The 13,376-nt window shown below is 42.0% G+C and overlaps 1 protein-coding gene across 1 annotated transcript in view; it reads left to right on the forward strand.

The window, feature by feature from the left end:
* Positions 1-13,376, forward strand: part of LOC106539744 (sodium channel protein type 5 subunit alpha-like) — a 60,412-nt gene that overhangs the window by 31,948 nt on the left and 15,088 nt on the right. The window contains exons 16-21 of the mRNA XM_087712238.1: positions 4,053-4,437; positions 6,345-6,389; positions 6,510-6,517; positions 7,883-7,987; positions 9,185-9,293; positions 10,845-10,999. Coding sequence (XP_087568364.1) covers positions 4,053-4,437; positions 6,345-6,389; positions 6,510-6,517; positions 7,883-7,987; positions 9,185-9,293; positions 10,845-10,999 — 807 coding nt within the window. The remainder of the gene's footprint in view (positions 1-4,052; positions 4,438-6,344; positions 6,390-6,509; positions 6,518-7,882; positions 7,988-9,184; positions 9,294-10,844; positions 11,000-13,376) is intronic.

Consider the following 13,376-nt stretch of genomic DNA (forward strand, 5'->3'; position numbering starts at 1 on the left):
AAGAGAGGAGAGGAGATGAGATGAGAAGAAGAGGAAGGAAGGAAGATAGTGAGGAGGAGAGGAAGATGGAGGCAGAGAAGGAGAGAGGGTAGGAAGGGGAAGAGGAAGAGAGGAGGAGGGGAGAGGTAAGGGAAAAGAGGAAGGAAGGAAGTAGAGAAGGGAGGGAGAAAAGGAAAGGAGAAGAAGGTGGTGTCAAAATAGGCGAGGGATGGTAAACAAAACAACTCGAATGGAATATTACAATTCTATAAATGGAATGACAAATGTATTAGAATTATGAATGTAAAAAAAGAAAAATAATGTGAATGTATATATAGAGAACAAAAAATAAAAAAAACTTTATTTAAAAAGGCAGTGATATGATTTACTTCTAGAATAATGCATAATGTGAATTTTTATATATTTGTTTATTAGACTTTCTGTTTATTTGTTTCCTCAAACTTGCACTTTTATCAGAGCTGATAACCTTTTACAATACAGGTAGTCTTCAACTTGTGACTACAACTGAGACAATCTGTTGTTAAGGGAGATAGTTGTTAAGTTGTTAATTGCATTGTGCTCCATTTTACAACCTTTCTTGTCACCGTTGTTAAGTGAATCCCTGCAGCTGTTCAGTTGGTAACACAGTTGTAAAGTGAATCTAGCTTCCCCATTGACTTTGCTTGTCAGAAGGTCACAAAAGGGGATCACGACCCCAGGACAGGTCATAAGTACATGCCAATTGCCAAACATGCAAATTTTGATCATATGACTATAGGGATGCTGTAACGATTGAAAGTGTGGAAAACAGTCAAAAGTCACTTTTTTAGTACCACTGGAAGTTTAAACAGTCATTAAATGAATGGTTGTAAGCTGAAGATTACCTGTAGTTTTTTTTTTAAAAAAACAAAAGCAAAAACTTTCTCCACTGAGATGACCTCATGATAGATTTTCTTCTATGTATTGCTTTCTTGCTCATCTTGGAAGTTAAACAGGTTTGCATCCTAGTTTATCCTTGGGTAAAGCACCATAGGTTAGCGATCACCAACCTTTGTTGCTTGGCAGCTCACTTGGTGGGGGAGGAACTGGGGTGTGCAAGCAGTGGGCTGTGTGAGCAGCTAGACTCATGTGAGCAGTGGACCAGCATGCGTGTGTGTGTGCAGCTCGACTGCAGGTGGAGCTGCATGCATGTGTTTGTGCGCCAACTTACTATTCATGCCAGTTGACCTGCATGTGTGTATGTCTGTCCACCATTGACGCGGACTGGTTGCAAATAGGCCACAACCCAGTAATGGGCTGTGAAGTGCCTGCCAAAGGGACCATCTTGAGAACAATTTCCCAGAATGTTGGAATAGTTTTCTTGTATTCTATTCAACAATTACAGCAGTGGAGTCAGTAGATGGCAATATTTGTAAGTTTCCTGGTTTTATCTATGGTATACTCTATATCTTTTCTCTAGATAGAAAGTTTCCTGTTTCCTTCTAACAATTAAGAAGTAAAGCACACGGTGACTGTGCATTTGGTTTGTTCTATAAGGTTATATAAACAGAATTTCTAACAAACAATAAAGAATCCATTATGCTACTAGAAAAATTAAATTCACTTCATGGAACTCATCAGGAGTCAAACTTAGTTTGCTTGAGCAAACTTTTGCCAAGATTGAAAGAATGGGCTAAATTATTGACCTTGGGAACGTGTTGCACTATTCATTGCTTCATGGATTTTTTTTCATTGTTCAAGTCATACTATTTTCACTGGTTTCAAGCACAGCCAGAAAAAACCTGGAATTAACAGGTGTTATCTCCTGTGTTGATCCTTTATACTTTATTTACACTCTTCCCATCCTCAGAGAAGGAATCGTGACTTTCTTTTTCAACCAGGTCTTTAGCATTAAATTAGTAAAGATTTTAGCAAGTGCTTTTACTGGACCTCTGACAGTTAGCTGCCTTGAGGATTCTGTGGGTGGAAATGATGGCATGGATTGAAACCTATGTATAAGTTCCTAATAGAGAACTTAACATAATATTTTTTGATAAAATAATTTTTAATAAAATAATTTTTGGCAGCTGCCAAAAAAAGCCAACACAGTTCTAGGCTGCATAAACAGAGGGATAGAGTCAAGATCACTTGAAGTGTTAATACCACTTTATAATGCCTTGGTAAGGCCGCAACTGGAATACTGCATTCAGTTTTGGTCGTCATGATACAGAAAAGATGTGGAGACTCTAGAAAGAGTGCAGAGGAGAGCAACAGATAATTAGGGGACTGGAGGCTAAAACATGAAGAACGGTTGCAGGAACTGGGTATGTCTCATTTAATAGAAAGAAGGACTAGGGGAGACATGATAGCAGTCTTCCAATATCTCAGGGGTTGCCACAAAGAGGAAGTCAAACTACTCTCCAAGGCACCTGAAGGTAGAACAAGAAGCAATGGGTGGAAACTAATCAAGCAGAGAAGCAATTTAGAACTGAGGAAAAATTTCCTGACAGTTAGAACAATTCATCAGTAGAACAGCTTGCCTCCAGATGTTGGATAGCCATTTTCTGGATCAGTATAAGATTTCCTGCCTAGGAAGGGGGTTGCACTAGAAGACTTCCAAGGTCCCTTCCAACTCTGCTGTTGTATTAATAATGGAACTTGGTTGGAGCTTCCTAACTCCCTCACCTTGTGTTAAATGGTCCAGTGAGAAGCAGGTGAAAAAAATGTATCCTGTTATTTCAGGAGCAAAACTAAAGAGTTGGCAGTATTTGAGCACAGGTGTTCTCATAGACCTCTTTCACAGCATAATATTTACACTGCGGTGGAAAATAGCTTGATGTTGTAATGTTATGTTTATCTATTCCGAAATAAGCCTTATTACCCCAGGCCGCATGAATAGGATTGTAGTATGAACATAGCTAGTCTTCGACTTAGGACCACAATTGAACCCTACATTTTCATTATTAAGCGAGACAGTTGTTAGGTGAGTTTTGCCCCATATTACCACCTTTCTTGCCAGTCAGCTGCAGTTGCTAAGTTAATAATACAGTTGTAAAGTGAATCTGTCTTCCCACTTGACTTTGCTTGAAGATCTCACAAGGGGATCATATGATTCTTGGACACTCCAGTTGTCATAAATGTAAGACAGTTATCAAGTCTCTTATTTTTGATCATGTGACCATGGGGATTCTGCAATGGTCATCAATATGAAAAATGGTCCTAAATCCGTTTTTCAGTGCTTCAACTTGTCTTCAAGTGGTCACTAAATTAATGGTTGTAAGTCGAGGACTACCATATTTTTCAGAGTATAAGATGCACTCCCCCCCCCCCTAAAAGAGGATGAAAATTTGGGTGCATCTTATACGTCAAATGTAGTCGTTTCCTCCCACCAGCCCTCGCTCTTTGGCCGCTGCCTCCCAGCAATTTGCCTCCTTGCAGCAAACAGCAAACAGCCTGTTTAAGTTTCAGCTTCAGCACAGCTTGATTAGCACAAGCAACTGAGTGTCGGTTGGATCTCCCTCCCGACCATCAGCTATTTCAAGCTGTGTGAATTGCCATTGCCTAGTGCCGCCTCCGTGCACCCTGTTTTCGGCCTCCATGCACTCCATTTTCCGCCCATTCCGATCCCTGCGATCTGGAATGGGTGGAAAATGAGGTGCGCAGAAGCCGAAAAAGGGGCGTGAAGAGGCTGAAAATGGTGCACGCATAGATGGCAATAGGCTATGGCAATTCCTGCAGTCTGAAACAGCTGATCATCCTGATGCCGATTCAACCAACATAGCTGCTTGTGTTAATCAGGCTGTGCTGAAATTGAAATTGAAACATGATGTTTGCTGCAAGGAGGCAAGTTGGTGGGAGGCAGAGGCAGCTTTTTTTACCCTTGTGCTAATCAGGCTAAACTGAAACTGAAACAGGCTGTTTGCTGTTTGTTCAAGGAGGCAAATTGCAGCGAGGCAGAGGTAGATTTTTTTTCTTGTTTTCCTCCCCAAAAGCTAGGTGCATCTTATACTTCGGAGCATCTTATACTCCAAAAAATACGGTACTTGTCTCTTATTCTTTATATTTTAAAAAATATTGCTTTTCTTCCCACTCAGGTCCTCAACCTCTTTATCGCTCTGCTGCTGAGTTCCTTCAGTAGCAGCGATTCCGAAATAGAAGCTGATGACCACAAACCTGAGCCTGGAAAGTCTTTAGCACTGATTCAGACGGGGCTGCGATTTGTTAGACTTTTTCTGTGGGATTGGTGTTGCCATGTCTTCCTGAAGAAGCTGAGGATAACAGGCCCAAAGAAAAAGAATGAGACAACTGCCATTGAAAGGTCCTGTGATTCTGAACATATGAAAGAGATCTCGGAGAACTTTGCTAGAAAGGAATCCTTCGGGAATTGGGATAAACTTCCGTGGGATAGAAAGCAGGAAGATTTCGTGACAGATTACACGGAGATTCCCACTATCCCCCTGGCTGAACTGGAGACATTAAGTGTTGAGGACAGTGACCTTTGTACCCTGGTAGGAAACCATTATCCTAACTTGCGGGGGGAAGGGGGAGATTACCCCTATAAAGTATAATTAAACAATTGGGGAAAATTTCTTTCTATTTTTCATGTGGTTCTGTATCGGCTTCCTTTTTTGTTGTCATGTACCAACCAAATTTTCTATTAGTAGTTTTTAACTTTAGGAGGCATCTGAAGGGATGAAACAGGTTAATCTGTCTGTCTGTTCTGTTCGGTTCTATTCTACTCTATTTTCTATTTTATTTCTACACACACACACACACACACACACACACACACACACACACACGTATAACTGCATGTGTGTATGTTCCAGCATAATTCTGGAACACCTCAAGCAATTTCAACTTGGCACACAAATGACTTACTCTGTGGAAAAAAACACTGTGAGGTAAAACACCCCTAACACCTCTCAGGGTGAGTGTTCTGCTAAGATAAAGCCTGTTGTGCCTTAAAATGACTTCTACTGCACTGCCGTAAAATGGCTTTCTCTGTACAACGCAGAGAAGTTGCCACGGTAACAGCTTCACAGTACTGCACAAGGGGGCCCCCTCTGGTAAGGGGGAAAATCCAACATTAGAAATTACGTTTGGTCTGGACATTTTCCCGCTATAAATAAATACCCAGGCAACGCCCGGTTATCAACCAGTTGGTATTAAAATCTCTTTGCCAGGATAATACAATTGAAAAATAATGATTTCAAGTAGTCTTGTAATTAAAACTATAATTGGGATCAAATTTCTGCTGTTAGACAGGGCAATTGTTAAATGAATCGTGCCTGATTATATGTCTCTGTTTGCCACAGTTGTTAAGCACTTCACTGTAGTGAATCATGCAGTCATTAAGTGAGTCTGGCTTCCCCCATTGACTTTGCTTGTTGGAAACTGTCAGGGAAGATTGTCTATGGGGATCATGTGACCCCAGGATGCTGCACCCAACATAAATACATTCCAGTTGCTGAGCATCTGATTTTTGATCATGTGATATAAGTAGCCTTCAACTTATGATTACAATTGAGCCTCAAATTTACATTGTGAAGTGAGAAATTTTGCCCCATTTTATGACTTTTTTGACACGTCTGTTAAGTGAATCACTGCAGTTGTTAAATTAGTAACAAGCTTGTTATGTGAATCTGGCTTCCCCCTGGACTTTGCTTGTCAAAAGTTTGCAAAAGGGGGAGTTACTTGACCCTGGGACCCTGCAACCGTCATAAATGTGAGTTAGTTGTCAAACATCCAAATGCAGATCACATAACCTTGGGGATGCTGTAGCGGTCTTAAGTGTGAGAAATGGTCATAAGTCCCTTTTTTCAGTGCCATTGTAACTTCAAATGGTCACCAAACGAACTGTTGTAAATCGAGGATTATCTCTATTGCACCAGTCATAAATATGAGAACTGGCTGCAAGTCTCTGTTTCAGTGCAGTTGTAACTTGGAATGATCGCTAAAGAATGGTTGAAGTTGAGAATTACCCGTATGTAACTTGAATAGCAACTAGGACGTGGTGGCTCAGTGGCTAAGACGCTGAGCTTGTTGATCAGAAAGGTTGGCAGTTTGGCAGTTCAAATCCCTCGTGCCACATAACGGAGTGATCTCCCATTTCTTGTCCCAGCTTCTTCCAACCTAGCAGTTTGAAAGCATGTAAAAATGCAAGTAGAAAAATAGGGACCACCTGTGGTGGGAAGGGAGCAGTGTTCTGTACACCTTCAGTGTTTAATTATGCCATCCACATGACCATGGAGATATCTTCGGACAGCGCTGACTCTTTGGCTTTGAAACAGAGATGTGCACTGCCCTCTAGAGTCAGGAATGACTAGCACATATGTGCAAGGGAAACCTTTACCTTTAACTTGAATAACAGACACTGGGAAGAGATGAGGGATTTCTCTCATTTTACTATATATCTGAAGTGGTCTGGAGTCTCAGCTGGAATGCCAGCAGCCTGGTTCGAGATCCGAGTGCCACACGATAGGATGAACTCCTGTCCTCGTCTCAGCTCCTCCCAACCTAGGAATTGCAAAGCATGTACATGTGAATAGATAAAGAGGTACTGCTTCAGTGGAAAAGTAACAGCGCTCTGTGACACCATGCTGGCCACATAATCGTGGACATGTCTTTGGTCAGCATTGGCTCAACCGCCTTGAAACACACTGCCCTCTAGAGTCAGCAACAATTAGCAAAATAAAATCTGCTGGAACTCCTTTATTTTTAATTTTTATTTTTTTAACTATTTATGATCCTCTGGAGGAATAAAAATTTGGGTTCATGTTCTGGCCCAATTCTCAAATACGACAAGCTCTTTGTATTTAACAAAACGTTCTCTTTATTAGGATCACCAGTGTTGCTCTCTCACAGCAGACTACAAAGTCTCTAAGTCCTGTGGAAAGTGACGCTCACTCCCTTTCCCCCTGAACTGGACCCAACACCCCAGGTGTCTCTCTTTCTCTCTCCCCACACTTGCAATGGACGTCCTGGAAGGTACTCTTGCTTTCTTCCAGCAGCAAGCAGACTCGCAGACTCTCTCTCTCTCTCTTTCTCTCTCTCTCTCTCTCTCTCTCTCTCTCTCTCCCCATCCCTCCCTCCCTCCCTCTCCCTCCCTCCCTCCCTCTTCTCTCCTCTCTCTCTCTCTCCCTCCCTCCCTCCCTCCCCCTCTCAGAAGTCGCTGCAGATACCAAGAAGAAATCTGATAATTTCCAGACAGGATTTGGAAGTGCATGCTATCAGTGGCTGATTGGCAAGGAGATGAATAGTTGTCTACTTCACCTATTCATCTCCGCCCCTGCCTTTTATCCCCAGAGCTAGGGCAGGGCTTCACTAGCAGCAGTGGCTCTTCCGTCCCAAGGACCTGCCCATAGATTTCCACTACTCTCCTCTCCTCTGCATTCTGTACATCTGTGTGTCAGGCACTGGACCCCCTGTTCCTCCTCTTCCTGATCAGCCACCTCCAGATGTGGGGACTGTTGACTGTCCATCTGATGGCTGATGGACGATCCAGGCTCTGCCTCTGTTTCTATCTCTGACAGATCCATTCCCTCTTCCCCCTCGGAGTTCTCAGGTTGCTTTGATATTGACCCTGATTCCCACACTTCCTCCTCATCCTCTGATTTGGCTGCTAGAAGGACCCGTGGCCAATAGTTCAACAGACTTTTTGAATAATCCAAATATGGCTCTAATATGCTTATACAATACAAAGCAATGCATGTTTCATGGCCAAAGGATGTGGATGACATAATTTACTCTTGTATGTTCATTACATTCATAATATTTCAGATTATACGTTTAAGATTTTGTCATTTCTTTACTGCTTTTAATACCATTTTATGGTATTGGGATGGAACTTCTTAGCATTAGAGGAACATGAACAACAAAATATTTCGGCGAAGCAAACTATTTCTTGGCTGTATTTTTCTAGGAGAACAATCTGCGAAAAAGGAGAGAAATAGGCCAAGGCCAAAATCGAAGACTTTCTTCTCAAGTTTCTGAAACTACAAGTATTTGGTCTTTGGAAGTTCCCAAGGTAAATCTAATAAAAATGATTGAGATATCTTCATTACTTGCTGAGAAATTGGTATTTTGCATTCTCTAAAATTTGACCAGAGAAGTTACCATTCTTAGGTTACTCTTAAAAAAGGGTTCCAGATTTTTTTTTGTCTCGCCCCCTTGGCATGCAGTGGGCCCTTCTGGTAAGCATGGAAAGGCAGAACTGAGTTTGTGTGTGTGGGACAAGGGGTCCCCCACATGATACTTTACTACCAATTGTCGGGGCAAGCAGCTTTTGAATTTAAAATCCAAGCAAATAGCATCCGTTCTTCAGAGGTATGTCATTTGAGTGGACAATAAACCCCGTAGGAACTCTAATTCTATAAACTCCAAATACTCTCAGTTCAGGGCACATTGTCCTATCGTAGCAACAAGGAAAACATTGAATAAAGCTTTTTGCATTTCACTCATTCATTTGCTTATTTATTTAATTGATTGATTGATTGATTGATTGATTGCTTTTATTTATAGGCCGCCCTTTTCCCTGAGGGGACTCAGGGCGGCTTACAACCTATAGGGAGGGGATACACGTAATGACATATACAGACAATACACAATTAAAAATAGAAGCAACATTCATTCATCATGACTGTCGACACATGATTCAGGGCAGCCCATGAAATGTACAAACAATGACTCAATGTTGGAAAACCTTATAATGAAACACAGTATAAATATGTCAGTTACAGTAGGAAATACATATGTACATTCAGTAGCTTGCCTCCAGAAGTTGTGGGCGCTCCATCACTGGAGGGTTTAAAAAGAGATCAGGCCGCCATTTGTCTGGAATGGAATATGCCAAGGTCTCCTGCTTGAGCAGGGGGTTGGACTAGAAGACTTCCAAGTTTTCTTCCAACTCTGTTATTCTGTATTTTGCACATGGGCAGTTTGGGGCAGTATAATGTCATACAGAACCGAAAGTAGAATATCTCCAGATCCAGATAGTTCTCAAATCATGTTTTTCTTGTGGTTTACAACTTAATCCATGGATAAATTTCCTATGTATCATAGAAAATTTTCTGCATGCTACTTGGTGATCTCAAAGCTGTGTTAAAAAGTATGTTGAGTTTCAGCCCTTTTCTTTTCCTACCATGAATAGAATGTTCCTGAATAATGTGTTGAGCTGCCTTAATTCCTCATAAGTTGATTTTGATTTTTCTTTTCTCATATCCAGAGATCAGATTATGATACAAGCTGTTCAGAAATCAGCACAGTGGATCAGAGATCTCCTATCCTTCACATGCCTGAGATCAAGAAGGAACCTCAGGACTGTTTCCCACAAGGTGAAGGCCAAAGTTCAAAGTTCAACGCCTTTATTGTCATTATACATCATGTATACAATGAAATTGGTTTGGCCTCTACTGGTGCAGTCCGCACAAAAATACAAGACAACATGAATAATATAAAGAATAATCCTTATACAAGTAGGAGAAAAAACTAGTCATATGTTTCCATATGTACATCATATTCTGTGCAACATGTACATTACTCTAGTGCAAGGGTCCCCAAACTTGGCAACTTTAAGACTTGTGGACTTCAATTCCCAGAATTCTCTAGCCGGCACACACTTCCACAGCATAGATGGCTGGAGAATTCTGGGAGTTGAAGTCCACAAGTCTTATAATTGCCAGGTTTGAAGACCTCTGATCTAGTGTATGATCTTATATCATGGTAAATACATATTACACACTACACTGGCATCAGTGAAATTCATCTTATTAATCTGTTTGTGGTACTATATTGCGTTTAGGAATTTGACAGCCTATGGGTAGAAGCTGTTTTTAAACCTGTTTGTCCAGCTGACTATACTTCGATGTCTTCTACCCGATGGTAAAACTGAAAATAGACACTGGTCAGGGTGTGAATCATCTCTGAGTATCTTTCTTACTCTGCTAAAGCAGCAAGACCTGGTAATGTCATCCAGTGGTGTTAGGGGGCAACCAATGGTTTCTTGTGCTGAATTAGTCACTCTCTGTAGTGGTTTCTTGTCTGTGGCTGTTAAACCAGTGTACCATGCTGTTATACAGTATGTGAGCACACTTTCTATCCAGCTTTCTTGGCAGAAAATTAATCCAGGTAAGCAAATCTGTTGAAATGTTGATCAATGGCAGTCATCCTTCTTGGTAAATGTGGCAATTTCAATATTATGGTTCACCCAGATTATTATTATTATTTTTATTCATTAAACATGAAATTGAACATTTAAAGATGTGTCCCAAATACTATTGACTTGTTTTTTGCCCTGCGGAGCCTTCAGGGAAGCCTCCTGAAGCTCCTGAGTGCTCCGGAGGGCTAAAACCGCCCTTACGAGCAAACCGGAAGTGACTCCCATTTTGCTCGTATGGTCATTTTTTTATCCTCTGGAGCTTTCAGGGAAGCCTCCTGAAGGCTCCGAAGGGCGAAAACCGGCCCTATGAGGAAACCGGAACTCTGTTCCTGAACTTCTAGTTTGCCCATAGGGCTGGTTTTTCATGCTCCAGAGGCTTCAGGGAAGCTCCTGAAACGTCCGGAGGGCCTCCGGGTGGGGCGCAGGGGATACTGTTTTTGCCCTCCTCGGGCTCCTAAAAAGCCTCTGGAGCCTGGGGAGGGTGAAAAAAGTGTGCTAAAATGTGTGTGTGTGCATGTACGCTGGGTCGTGCACATAGCTTTATGGCTGTGGCACGCCTGCACACGACCCCCCCCCTGCGCTCCCCCTGCTTTTGGCAATCAAGCCAAAAAAGGTTCGCCATCACTGACCTATGTTCTATGACTGCCAAAAAAAAAAAAGACCCCAGGAATGGATTGGGTCCTGATCCATTTTCAAGAACTAACCATTACTATGTTCTTTATTTCAGTCTTCATGAAATTGTTTCCATGCTGCAGAGTGAATACAGATAAATTTCCAGGCAACACTTGGTGGAGATTTAGAAAAACCTGCTACAAAATTATCAAACATAATTGGTTTGAATCCTTCATTATATTCATGATATTATTGAGTAGTGGTGCTTTGGTAAGTTTACTATACTTTGAATCAACTCTGATTTTCTTTACCTTCTGCTGTTAATAAGATATTAATAATACAGATACTAGACTAGACTGGAATACGGAATACAGAACAGAACAGAGTAGGATATAATTCTTTATTGGCCAAATGTGATTGGACATACAAGGAATTTGTCTTTGGTGCATATGCTCTCAGTGTACATAAAGAAAAATAATATAGAATACATTCATCAAGAATAAAAAGATACAACAGTGATAGTCATAGGTTACTAATAAGTAATCAAATTATACTAGTGATGAAAGAAATGACCTGGGTTCGGCTCCAAGTGGGGAAAAAGACACTGGAGATATGGAGGCTGCTTGGAAAGATGGTTTATTGGTGGACAGGACCACATGGCTTGAGCCCTGAACAGAAAAGGTGATCACATGCTTCAGTGTTGGTGGAGAAAAAGAGAAGAAAGGACTGAGATGCTGAGTTCTCTGGCCTTTGATCTTGAGCTTGTATTCTGATTGGTTGTCAGACTCCCATGGGGCTATGCAGGGGCAACTCTCTAGGCTGCGTTTTGAATCCAGGTTTGGTTGAGTTCTTAGATGCCATCCCCCTGGAGCTGAAGAGGAGAACTCTTTATTATGTAAAGTGGACTAGCTTGGCCTTCTTAATGGGCCATTGACAAAGTGGGGATGGGCAGGAAGCTACAGGGAGCTATTCCGACTTTTAAAACATGTTCCTTTCTTTTCACATCCAGATAAATATTCTGCCTTTTCAATATTTCCTAGGATATTTCATTTTTCTGGGAGAGGGCTGGGTGATAGCTTCCTACACTAGGAAACAACAGAACAATATAAATCATAAAAATACAAGAATAGGGTAGAGTAGAACAGAACAGCTTTATTTGGCTAAGTGTTATTGTACACACACAGAATTTGTCTCCAATGCATAAGCTCTCAATGTACATACTGTACAAACAACAAAGTAATATAATCTTAAGATAAGAGAAGGTAGATGAAAAGATGAGAAATACCATAGCAATAAATCCCTACTACATGGGTAAATATTAAATATACTTAGACATAGGGCAATACTTAAGGATTATGTGTTCAGCAGAGTGATGACAGCGGAGGGGGGGGGGAATATTTGTGTCTAGCTATCTTGGCATGCAAGGGACAGTACAAGGGACACGGTGGCTCAGTGGTTAAGATGCTGAGCTTGTCGATCAGACAGGTCAGCAGTTCGGCGATTCAAATCCCTAGCGCCGTGTAATGGAGTGAGCTCCCGTTACTTGTCCCAGCTTCTGCCAACCTAGCAGTTCGAAAGCATGTAAAAATGCAAGTAGAAAAATAGGGACCACCTTTGGTGGGAAGATAATAGCATTCTGCGTGCCTCGGGTGTTTAGTCATGCTGGCCACATGACCACGGAGACGTCTTCGGACAGTGCTGGCTCTTTGAAATGGAGATGAGCACCGCCCCCTAGAGTCGGGAACAACTAGCACCTCAGAGAGGGTTCGCAATTTGGGAGTCCTTCTGGACCCACAGCTGACTCTAGAACACCATCTGTTGGCTGTGACCAGGGGGACCTTTGCCCAGGTCCGCCTGGTGCATCAATTGCGACCCTACCTGGATCGGGAGGCCCTTCAGACAGTCACTCACGCCCTTGTGACCTCAAGACTGGATTATTGTAATGCGCTCTACATGGGGCTGCCCTTGAAGAGTGTTCGAAGACTCCAATTAGTCCAGAATGCAGCCGCGCGAGCGATTGTGGGTGCACCAAGGTATACCCACGTTACACCTATCCTCCGCGAGCTGCACTGGCTACCTATTAGTCTCCGAATCCACTTCAAGGTGCTGGTCGCTACCTATAAAGCCCTACATGGCATCGGACCTGGGTACCTGAGAGACCGCCTCCTGCCGATTACCTCTCTCAGACCAATTAGATCGCACAGGTTGGGTCTCCTCCGGATTCCATCTGCCAGCCAATGATGGCTGGCGACTCCCCGGGGGAGGGCCTTCTCTGTTGCAGCTCTGGCCCTCTGGAACGAGCTCCCTGTTGAGATCCGGACCCTTACTACCCTCCCGGCCTTCCGCAAAGCCACCAAGTCCTGGCTGTTCCAGCAGGCTGGGGGGAGCTGAGAAGCATCTACCTCCACGGAAATTGTGAATGTTGGTTTTGTTTTTAATATGTTGTCTTTGTCTCATTTCCCCCCTTTCCCTTGTCTTTTGTGAGCCGCCCGGAGTCCTCCGGGAGTGGGCGGCATACAAAATAAATAAATAAATAAATAAATAAATAAATAAATAAATAAATAAATAAATAAATAAATAAATAAATAAATAAATAAATAAATAAATAAATAAATAAATAAATAAATAAATAAATAAATAAATAAAT

Source organism: Thamnophis sirtalis, unplaced genomic scaffold (genome assembly GCF_051295495.1).
Source record: "Thamnophis sirtalis isolate CommonGarterSnake01/CBP01778 unplaced genomic scaffold, rThaSir2_p1.2 scaffold_4, whole genome shotgun sequence".
Lineage (NCBI taxonomy): Eukaryota > Metazoa > Chordata > Lepidosauria > Squamata > Natricidae > Thamnophis > Thamnophis sirtalis.